The sequence below is a fragment of the Carcharodon carcharias genome, chromosome 14, assembly GCF_017639515.1.
Source record: "Carcharodon carcharias isolate sCarCar2 chromosome 14, sCarCar2.pri, whole genome shotgun sequence".
NCBI lineage: Eukaryota > Metazoa > Chordata > Chondrichthyes > Lamniformes > Lamnidae > Carcharodon > Carcharodon carcharias.
Genome location: NC_054480.1, coordinates 115,155,605 through 115,167,822, shown reverse-complemented (window position 1 = coordinate 115,167,822; position 12,218 = coordinate 115,155,605). Strand labels below are relative to the sequence as shown.

The 12,218-nt window shown below is 41.1% G+C and overlaps 1 protein-coding gene across 1 annotated transcript in view; it reads left to right on the top strand.

The window, feature by feature from the left end:
• The window catches only part of grin3bb (glutamate receptor, ionotropic, N-methyl-D-aspartate 3Bb), a 53,892-nt gene that overhangs the window by 31,052 nt on the left and 10,622 nt on the right, over positions 1 to 12,218 (top strand). The window contains exon 4 of the mRNA XM_041205511.1: positions 11,954 to 12,099. Within this exon, the coding sequence (XP_041061445.1) occupies positions 11,954 to 12,099 (146 nt within the window). The remainder of the gene's footprint in view (positions 1 to 11,953; positions 12,100 to 12,218) is intronic.

Here is a 12,218-nt window from a genome sequence, read left to right as displayed (position 1 = left end):
TGGCCATTTCCTGCACTCTTTTATTGAGAATCCCAGGTGAGAGTCTAAGGTTCACGGTGCAGGTTGTCACGGTTAAACAGAATAGAAGAGATGACAAGCTAAATCAGAGATTAAGTGATGCCAGGCTTATGCTTTAAAATTCTGTTGATTGTAGGAGAAAGGGAAGATGGAGAAAATGGAAGCATTCCAGGCTGTTGACTTAATGGGAAAGAATGAGTTATAGTATGAAATGATGCTATTTCCTTCATTTCAACATAGTGAGAACATAAGTAGGAGAAAGTATATGTAGGATGGGCTTTTTGGTGCTTAGCATCAACAAGACGCACAGCAACAACTCACCAAAGTTCCTTCAACAGCACCATCCAAACTTGTGACCTCTGCCACCTAGATGGACAAGGGCAGCAGTTGCATGGGAACACCGCCATTCCCCTCCTAGGCACACACCATCCTGACATGAAACTAAATCTCTGTTCCTTCATTGTCACTGGGTCAAAATCCTGGAATTCACTCCCTAACAGCACTGTGGGTGTACCTACATCACATGGACTGCAGTGGTTCAAGAAGGCAGCTCACCACCACCTTCTCAAGGGCAATTACGGGTGGGCAACAAATGCTGGCCCAGCCAGCGCAGCCCACATCCCATGAACAAAGAACAAATAAAAGAGAGGGGATTAGTATCAATATAATAGACAGGGCAGGAAGAGCTAAATTAGGTTTGGAGGAGGGTATAAATATCAGCATAGACTAGTTGAGCTGAATAGTCTGTGCTGTGGATTCTATGTTTGCATAGATGATGAGGAAAAACATAGATGAGAGAAGAATCACCTATCAAATGGTTAACTTTTTTCTCAGATCCTTTCCAGGAGTGTGAGAAATGGGTTAGAAGCTTCTTCCCAGGTACAGGTATTGAAACTAAATTTAAGCATTATGGAAATTAAACTACTAGATTTGACATGAGAAAGGAAACTGAGCTTCTTGAAGGCTGCTCTTCAATATAGAGGATGTTGACTTCCTCAATTTAAAAAAAAATCAAAAACCCTTAACTAGAAATAGTCTTGTGCTGCTGAGCTATCCCAAAACACCTAAAGTTAAGAAGGATAATGGATAATCACTGAAGGTTGAAATGCTTTGCTGTAATTGGAGACTGTTTCACTGTGTTGAGCAAGCTGGTAGCTTCTAGATTCTGCATCGAAGATCAATGCCAGTTAAAGTTATCTCAGTGTATCTGTCTGTCTTTAGTCTATAGAGGAATGCAAACTCCTGGAGCTGAAAGTTTCACTGCACCAGCAGTCGATAATATTAATGATATCTGTGCAGATTGCCAACACCCAGCTACACAGCTCTGGTAAAATTATTTGCTGAATGTCAGTTCATATTTCGAGAGCACTCCCTTCCTTGATATGAATTCATTTATCAATGCCAAAAAGATTTTTATCTCCATTTTATGAGGCAGCCAATTTCCTCAGTAAGGCATCTCTACCTTGTGCTCATCAATCCTTTCCCATTCTGTTGAAACCCAAAATTCGAACGTAATTAAAGATTTAGATGTTTATTAATTGCAAGCTATTAAAAAAATATTTTATCAAAAAACAAACAGATTTCCAGTAACATTGCTCATAGTTTGTACCTAGGGCAGCAATGTGATCAATAAATGGAACGGATTTCCAGATAGAATAGTGGGTGAGAATTTTGGACTCATTTAAGAAATAATTGGATGGTACAATGGAGGAACTTTAGGATCTTTCTGAATCGATGAACTCAACTGGGCTAAATGGCCTTCCTTATTAGTAAATACCTTGTGATCGTACACACACTGCAGCCTATAAGGTATAATATATTACTCTGCTGTCAGGGTTGAGCTCTGACCTGACTTGTCTCTTTTAACATCACAAGAACAAATTACTCTTGTCACAGCCCGAAGTTCCTTAAAATCCAAAGGTATTCATTTTGGTGTGAGTTCCTCACAATTTTCCGCTCTAACTTTGGAGAGTCCCTGATAGGACTTTTGTGTCCACCTGACTTCTCTGGTATCTACACCTGTCCCATTCTCACCTACAATGTAAAACTTGGGAGACTTATGGACTTTTCCAACTCAAGGACTGAGTCTATCTGCACAGCCAACTCATTGACCATTTCCTCTTCATCCTCCCCATTTTCCTCATACCTTCCCAATCTCTGCTTAAACGAGCCCAGACATTTATCACCCTGCAATTTCTACCTCATGTCCTTCTAGATTTTGTCAGTTTGAGCATTAACAAACCGTAAGCCATCTACTCTCTGAAGACTGAAGACTACTGCCAAAAATCTACTCCACTTCCTCCGAACTCCTCTTCCTCAGCTGCTTACAGAGCAATAAATCAACACATCTGCAGCCTTAGTGCCTCGTTTGGCCGGGGTTGAACTTTAAACCCCATACCCTGTTTATCACTATGACTGCTTACTCCCACCTTTTCAACATTATCCACCTCCATCACTCCCTCTCCCCTACAACCTTTTATAAAAAATATTGCTACCCCAAGACTTAATTTCTTGAACAGAGCTCCTCGTGGTCTTCCTCAACTTGCCCAAAATTGTAGCATTCATATTCCGCTCTTTACTAAATCCAGTGAGATATTGTTAAACTTTTACATATTCTTTATTTTTGTTATATATGTTTGAGTTCTGTGCTGAACATGACCTTTCCTATTCCAGTCACCCAGTTCTGTCATCAAGCGCTCCTGGGTCAGATGCAAAACATGTTAGTAAAGTTCATTCTGCACTCCTCCATTAAGTGCTTCCAGGTCAGATACAGCAAAAGCCAGATATAGAATAAAGCTCCATCTTCAATGGTTAAATTCATTTAGTAAAGATGTTTTTTTTCTTAATTTCTCTTCCCCTCGCCCCCACTCCTCATCTACTTCTGGTAGCAATGATCCCTTTCCTGGTTATTTTTCCATGTTGCTATACACTCTCTGCCACTTCACCCAAGTGACTATTCTTCATGTGTGATATATATTTTCCAGCAAGGGTCATGGATGTGATCATGAGCAAGAACCACGGTTGATTTGCTTCCTCTCTAACCCAAAGAGACCAAGTAGATTGTCATCGTCAGTACAGCGGAGATTAGTAAAAACAGCATAATTGGGGATTGAGCCTAAAGCCATCCTAGTTTGTAAGCTTCGTCAATGTTATCCAGAAGATGCTAGATAGGATTGAGTTTGAACTACTATCAGATGAAGGAGACAAACCCACAAGCCCAGAGTGAGGGAAAGTCAGAAATACTTTGCCTCAGTTTTCAGAGGAAGGTATACATTGAGACTATGGAACCATCAGAAATGGCTGGAGAGCTTTTAGTGGAGGTTACTATTTAAATAGAAGTGGTACTAAAGAAATTGCCTATACTTGAGGTAGAAAAATAATTGCTTTGAGTCTAAGGATGCTGAAAAAGATGATTAAGAAATAGTCTACTCGTCATTTTCAAAATTCTGTGTAAAATTCTGCCAGAGGATCACACTCTCTTGCAAAGAGGATACTGGGCTAAGCCAGAAAATTCACTTTGTCTCACTTCAGTTGTTTGTAAACTTCTAGGAGTAGAATATCCATAGGATTCTCTCAATGTCTTACTATAACTTCGGTAGAAGAATGTCAGAAACCTTGGGGAGGCTTTGGTTGATCTTCTGGCGAAGTTAGGGTAGGAGATCAAGTGAACTCCATGGAAAGTCCAAGCACTAGAGTTTACAATATGGGGGAAAGCACGAAGCATTTGGAGAAATGTAAAATAATCAAGATCAATCAACACGGTTTTCTAAAAGGTGTGTGGTTCCCAAATGGATAGAGAGAGATGGTTGATGGGCTGAAAGTTAAAGGTTTGGAAGAAAGGACATTTCATGGACTGGAAAGATGAGTAGTTACTGAGGTTGGTTTTGAGGCCGGACTTCTTTATTCTAAGGAAGTGAGGTATTGACTTATGTTATGTGAAGACCAAATGGACCCTAGTAATCAAAGAGATAAAAACAAAAAACTGCGGATGCTGGAAATCCAAAACAAAAACAGAATTACCTGGAAAAGCTCAGCAGGTCTGGCAGCATCGGCAGAGAAGAAAAGAGTTGACGTTTTGAGTCCTCATGACCCTTCAACAGAACTGAGTGAATCTAAGGAGAGGGGTGAAATATAAGCTGGCTTAAGGTGGGGGGCGGGGGGGCATGGGGAGGGGGTGTTGTGGAGGGTGGAGGGGAGGCGGGGGGGTTGAGGGGGGTTTGGGGGGGCGGGTGCAGGGGGGGTTGGGTGGGGGGAGAGAACTGGGGGGGGTGGTGTGGTTGTAGGGACAAGCAAGCAGTGATAGGATCAGATAATCAAAAGATGTCACAGACAAAAGAATACAGAGGTGTTGAAGGTGGTGATATTATCTAAACTTGTCCCTACAACCACCCCCCCTCCCCACTTCTCTCCCCCGCCAACCCAACCACCTCACCCCCCCACCCGCTCCCTCTTCCACCCCCCCACCCCTCCCCCCACCTTAAGCCAGCTTATATTTCACCCCTCTCCTTAGATTCACTCAGTTCTGTTAAAGGGTCATGAGGACTCAAAACGTCAACTCTTTTCTTCTCCGCCAATGCTGCCAGACCTGCTGAGTTTTTCCAGGTAATTCTGTTTTTGTCCTAGTAATCAAAGCCCATTACAGGTGGATTTATAAGTGGATAAAGTCACAAAATGGCAAATAGAATCTTTGGTTTTGTATTTAGAGACATAAATTACAAAAACAAGGAAGCAATGTTGAACATGTCCACGTCCTTAATAGGGCACAATTGAAGCAATGTGAAGAGTTTCGAGCACCCCCTTAAAGGAAGGGTAGAAAAGCAATCGAGAAACAAAGTGTTTAGATGCTATTGAGATGAGTGCTTACAGTTATGAAGAGAAACTTGAAAGGTTTGGTCATCCTTCACAAAGCTTAAAAAGTTACAAGATTGTCTCAAGATTATGAATACTTAGGATAAGGTAAGCAGTGATTGTTTACACTGGTCAATAAGAGGTCTTTTAAGATGATGCTAAAAAGAATTAAAGGGGAGTTTTGGACAAAATTCTTTCCAGATGTTGGGTGTGATTATGTTATGCGGGGAAATTGTGCAATGTATCAAGTGATTCAGACTTATCTTCCCCGGAACAAACTGTGACTAATAACTCAGACGTGTACAAATTCTCCAACAGTGTAATACTGCTCCCAACTTCTCAAGTCCTTACTAAATGACCCTATGTATTTTTGTGCTAACCAATCCTTTATGCATGGTTGATGTCTTGATATTGATCTACTAGGTAAACACAAGGAGAAGAAAAACACAACAGTGGTAAATATGTGGAATTCTCAGCTACAAACCATTGTTGATGCAGGGTCCATAAATTCTCTTAAAAGGCAGTTAGGTAGGTTCTTGAAAAGGCGGAATACAAAAGGTGTGGGGAATGGAGTGGGCAAAAGATTAATGCTTGACCAGGTAGGTCATGTGGAGAAAAATTCCGCAGTGGCATTAATGAGCCTAAAGGCCTCTTATTGTGTTGTAGCACTCTGCAATTCTATGATGCAACCTGCATCTCTAGTCTTGGCTGCGTTTGAATCCTGGTCCCAGAGGTGACTGTGAAACAACACTGCAGGAATAATGAAAAATGACAGGGATATCAGTGTAATAGATATAGGATGATAAACGCCTCAGCTATGATGCATGCTAGCAGCAGATTGCACAAGCCATGATAGAGGTTGACTGCTGACTTGACACACAGCTCAATTCTTAAAATGATTTGTAAATATTTAACAGAGGAAGAGATTGTAAATGTTAGAGATATTCAGACAGTATGTTACCTTGATGTCTCAGTAATCAAGTACACTTTCTGTTGTGGAACCAACCCTTGCAGACCAGAAAGGTCCAGGCTTAATCCTTGGTTATGCTGAGTTTTTTATTCATTTATGGGACATGGGCATCACTGGCTGGGCCAGCATTTATTGCCCTTGAGAAGGTGGTGGTGAGTTGCCTTATTGAACAACTGCAGTCCATTGATTGTAGCTGGACTGCAATTATGCTGTAGTCTGAGGACTACGTGAAAAAGAGTTTCCCCGAGATGCGTGAATATACAACGAGGTTCAATGTTCCAACCACCCTGGATGGGGTGGCACATCTAAAGTAAGCAACATGACAATACGATTATGGGCAGAAATTTCTCCCCAAAGGGGGAATTACGCGGGGGTGGGCACAAACTCGATTGGCACCTCCAGTTGGGGCCGTGGCACCATTTTACATGGGCGGGCCAATTAAGGCCTGCACAGCGTGACGTGCGCCCGAAAGCGCTGAGTGCTCCTGTGCGGGCGGGGGCTTTCCTTGAGTACCTCAGGGAGATTAGGTTAAGGTTTAAAAATTTAAATAAAGAAAAGGAAATATTTTAAGACATGTCCCCTCATGTCACAGTGTCACATGAGCTGGGACATGTTCATGAATTTTGATTAAAAAAAATTTTATTTAATTAATGAAACCTTCATGAAACCTCATCCCACCCATTTGGCCTTAACCTGGTTTGGTCCTTCAAATATAGATAAAAGCTAGCCTGAATTCTCTGCCTGCTGCTGGCAGGGTCCTGCTCCTTTGCAGGTCAAGATTTTTTCTCTCCTCTTGCTGCTTTATGTGCCTTACTAAATGTCCCTTATTAGGAACCTGGTTTCTGTCAAGTGACCATAGTATTTGTCTTTCATTGTCCTCACAAATGGTCTCAGATGATTTGGCCATTGTTAAACAATGGGGTCCAAGTTTCACCCCTTCAAGTATCATTATGATGGAATTTTTTTTTCACATTCATTCTTTGGAATTCCACTCTGAAACCAAAAAGACTGCAAATCTGTTATTAATCAGTTTCTTTAATTATTTGGGTAAGGGCAGCCACAGGAAAGATCTGTTCCAAGCCTTGAACTTGGGAAGGACAGAGAAGAAAAGCAGCAAATGTACCTGCTTCTGATCACTGTCCAATGGCCGCTGCTGGAAAGCGTATGGGTGAACGTTGGATGAGAACGCAATCAGACCCAACTGTGATGCTCACCAGAGTTAAATAACCATTGGGTTTTGGTGGAGTGACACAATATCCAGCATGCAATTCTGTGAACATGCAAACATAAAAATCAGAGAAAAATAGCCAAAAACCAGAATATTGTTTTGGCATGGCATCCCGAGCATTCCAATCATTTAATTTTCTGATTAATTTGGTTCCATCTATTCCAGTTTGGATAAAAAGAACTAAAACTGTCCAGCTGTACGTATTGGAAGTTAGATTTGTTTCCCTGCTACTTAGTTTGTTTATTATTTATTAAACATAATTTATTGATGGTGCTTCAATGCTCAACATTATTATAAAATTCATCAGTATTTTCTGAGTCAGTGACAGATTCCAATTATGATTAATGCTCCCTGGCTGAGGGAGTTTATTGACCTTCACTAAGAGGCCAACTTCTGCTAATTATAGAATAACTTATATCTTGGTCTGCTTCAAAGCATTCCCCCTCTGATTGTCTGATCACTCAGTGCTTGTCCCAACTTGCTGTTTTTTCTCCTGTCTCATTGTGGTTTATCCAATATCTCTGCTTATGTGCTAACGTACAACTTGATGATGAGTAGTACAGCAACAACATACTTTTATGTAACACCTTTTACATCATAAAATATCCCAAAATGCTTCATAATTGGTGTTGTCAAACAAAATTTGATACTGAGTCACATAGGGAGATAAGGTGGCCAAAAGCTTTGTCAAAGAGGTAGGTTTTAAGTAGCCACTTGAAGGCAGAGTGAGGCAAAATGATTTCGGAATGGAATTTGAGAGCTTAGAGTCCATGTAGCTGAAGGCATGTTTGCCAATGGTGCAGCTATGAAAATTGGGTTGTGCCAGAGGCCAGAATTGAAGGAGATCAGGGAGGGTGTTGGGCTCAGGGAATAGAGACACTAAAGGATAGTGGGAGAGTTTACTAAAGGCATGTCTGAAATTATAGTTTATGCTTTTAATAGCAGAGCAAAAATTAGAGGGGTTCAGGGTTGGAACTCCAGGGTCGGGCTAAGTTGGCTGATGATGGAGCAGAGATTGGATGGGATGCACAGAAAATCAGGGATCAATACTAAGATGTGATGGAGGGCTAGTGAAGACTGCAGATACCAGACACAAATCCATGGAAAAGATTCTTACTGCAGATAAGACTCTTCAATTCATTATGTTGGGAACCAGTGAGCCAATGAAGGTTGGACAGGGCTCCACTCTATGACTAGTAGATTGTTACAATGTTTCAGATTGCAGACAGGAATGGTCATAATCTTGGTGTAAACTTATAAACTACCTGAAGTGTCAGACTTATTGGGCACTTTTTAGAAGTGGCTTTGTACCAGACCCTAGTTATACTGCACCCAGTGCAAAGCCAGACAACAACAACACCTCGTACCAGGAAGCTTGATGTCAAGGGGGTGAATTCGGGTTCTGCCACTTAAACAGGATTTCAGCTGAAGGTACGATGGTGAAGCAGGAGAAGAGCTTCCATCACTGTCCCAGTTAGTTTTTGTCTCACACAAGCACTAATGTGGGACTACATTAGGTACAACCATCCTTGATGTATTGCATCAGCCGCCCTTTTAGAAATCCAGCATTTGTAATACCTGAAATTTAATGAATAGGGAATAAAATAGGAAAATAAAAACAACAAGCTAATTTTACAAATTCACATTCTACACCAGCAGCAGAGATTTACACATTTAGCCTCAGATTTCTGCCCCCTGATGCTGGACTTTTACAGCTGTGAGTAATATAGGTACGCAGTGCAGGACCTTATTGTCGCTACTTTCCTACAGTGTCTGTTTGCTGTATGACAGTCACACATTCAGTTCCATTAACTAACCTCCTAATATACCTTTTCTTGGCTCTGTATCTGCTTCCCTTACTCCTATCCATAATGATGCCACTTCAATCCAAGTTGGTTGCTGAACAACTGAAGAGTTTTCACTGGTGTCCTTCTCAACATTTATACCTCAAACAACATCTCTGAATCAGATCATTTGGTCATTATCAATATAATGTTTGTGAGAGCATGTTGTACACAAATTAGTTGCTATCTTTTGAGTTTTTTGATGAGGTGATAGGGGGTTCATGAGCGTAATGCAGTTGATGTGGAGTATATGAACTTCCAAAAGACATTTGATAAACTTCACTTGTCAGCAAAGCTAAAGCTCATGGGATAAAAAGGACAATGGCTGCATGCATACAAAGTTGGCTGAGTGACAGGAAACAGAGAGGAATATTGAACAGTTGTTTTTTGGACCGGAGGAAGGTATACAGTGGACTTCATCAGTGATTGTTGTTAGGATCACTGCTTTTCCTGATCTATATTAGTGACCTAAAGTTGGGGCTGCCGGTTTGAGGGTACAATTTCAAAATTTGCAGATGACTCTGAACTTGGAAGTACTGTGAACTGTGAGGGTGCCAGTGGTAAACTTCAATGGGACATAGAGAGGCATATATGGCAGATGAAATTTAATGCAAAAGAGTGTGAATGGATTCATTTTGATAAGCAGAAGGAGGAGAGGCAATATAAAATAGAAGATGCAATTCTAAAAGGGGTGCAGGAGCAGAACATCCTGGATGTATATGTCCACAAATCATTGAAGGTAGCAGTGTAGGTTGAGAAAGTGGTTAATCATGCATTTGGGATCCTGGGCTTTATAGATGGTGACATAGAAGTTATGGTGAACCTTTATATAATACTTGCTCAGCCTCAACTGGAATATTGTGTCTAATTCTGGGTACCGCATTTTACGAAGAATATGAAGGCATTAGAGAGGGTGCAGAAAAAAATTAGAAGAATGATTCTAGGGATGAGGAACTTCAGTTACATGGATAGATTGGACAAACTGGTGCTGGAGATTAAGAGGAGATACGATAGATTTGTTCAAAATCATGAAGGATCTGGAGAGAATAGATGGGGAGAAATTGTTCCCATTGGTGGAAGGGTCGAGTGCCAAGGGCACCAATTTTAGGTGATTGGCAAAAGAAGTAATGGCAACATGAGGGAACAATTTTTTACACAGCTAGTGGTTCTGGAATATGCTGCCTGAGAGTGTGTTGGAGACAGATTCAATCACGATCTTCAAAAGAGAATTGGATAATTACCTGAAAAGAAAAAAAGTGGCAGAGCTATGGGGAATAAATTGGAGAGTGGGACTACGTGAGTTGCTTTTGCAGAGAGCTGGCATGGACACAACAGACTGAATGGCCTCCTGTGCTGTATGAATTGATGAAATGTGATTAGAATACACATTATGGAAGGGACAGAGTGATACAACCAAGTGAAGGTTAGGAATTTTGAGAGGTTTCTAACTAGGAAATATCAATTAATAAAATCAGGAATTCCACCACTAAATCACTCAGACCACTACTGAATCAAGACAACAGAATGTCCTCCAAACAAAGCAGGTAAAATTCTATAAGTCAGCAGGGGTCAGCAGCTTCAGGAGAAACAAGTAAAGAGGGCACCGTGTAGAGCACATTTCTCCACCACACTGTATTAACTCAATGTTATTACAATGATGCAATTCTTCCTTGAGGCTTTTCCCTGCCTGGTTGATGCTCTGTAACTACAAAGCTGAAAAAATAAATCTTTTTATGAAGAGTTTCCATCTCACTGATGGAGGATTCAGGTCTATGCACATCCAACAATCTGCTCTGAAAACTCTGCTCACATTTGACAACTGTGACAAATTGCACCACAGCAGCTGGGGAAATCCATTGCATTCTAAAACAATCAACGACCTTCTTAAATAAGCATCAATTCACCCTATCTCCCGATGTTAATGGATCCTTTAAAAAAATTCCAGGGTCTGGATCCAGATACACATCTGCCAAAAACTAACCAATTTTTCCTTGGGCCATATCTTGTCTGTGTACCAAGTTTCATTGAAACCTGTCCATTAGTTTTAGAGATTATATTGTTTACAGACAAACAAACAAATGGGGCAAAAACATTACCTCAGCCCACCTTCAGTTGCAGAGGTAATGAGAAAATAAGCAAAGTACATGAAGTAGATGAGAGTAGGGGATGAGCAGAAATTTCCTCAAATTAAAAATTAGGAAGACTGATGCTATTTCAGTCCCTGCTTCAGGCTCTGTTCCCTAGCTATGAACTCCTTCCCTCTCCCTAGCAACAGTCTGACATTAAGGCAGTCTGTTTGCAACCTTGGTGTCATGCTTGATCTTGAGATGGGCTTCTAACTTTATATTCATGTCATCCCTAAGACTGCCTATTTCTACTTCTGTAACATCGCTCAACTTCACCCCTGTCTCAGCTCATCTGCTGCTGAAACCCTTATTCATGCCTTTGTTACCTTTAGACTTGATTATTCTAACACACTCCTGGTGGTCTCCCATATTCTACCTTCTGTAAACTTAAGGTCATCCAAATCTCTGCTACTTGTGTCGCAGCAGGCCCCTTTCCTCATCACCCCTGTGATCGCTGAACTACATTGGTTCCCAGTCAAGCAACATCTTGCTTTTACCATTCTCATCCTTGTTTTCAAATCCTCCATGGCCTCGCCCTCCCTAACTCTGTACTCTACCCCATCCCCACAACCCCCCAAGATATCTGAGCTCCTCTGATGCTGACCTCTTGAACATCCCTAATTTTAATTGCTCCATCATTGGGGGGCATGCCCAGGCCCCAAGCATCCTATACCTCTCTGCCTCTTTACCTCACTTTCTTCTTAAGACACTCCTTGAAACTTTTCTCTTTTACCAAGCTTTTGATCACTTGACCTAATATCTCCCTGTTTGCTGTCATAATTTTGCAATATTCCAGTAAAATGCCTTGGGCTATTTCATTACATTAAAGATTCTATATAAACATAGGTTGTTGTTGCTGTTGTTAGAGTAGGCATCATTTTTCAATGTTTAATTCAACTTTATTATACTTGTTGCTCAGCTTCATCATCCATCTCAGGGTTTCCGCTTTGGGACAGTGCGGGAGAGCAGTGCTGAGGACTACATGAAGAAGAGTTTTCCTGAGATGCATGAATATACAAGAAGGTTCAATGTTCCAACCACCCTGGATGGGGTGGCACATCTGAAGTAAGCAACATGACAATAAAATTATGAGATAACAGTGTACCAATATCGGCACAGAATTTGTATCCGTGGGCAAAAACAGGTAGTTCCCTGACTGTTCAATCAACTGACTGAACTCAATA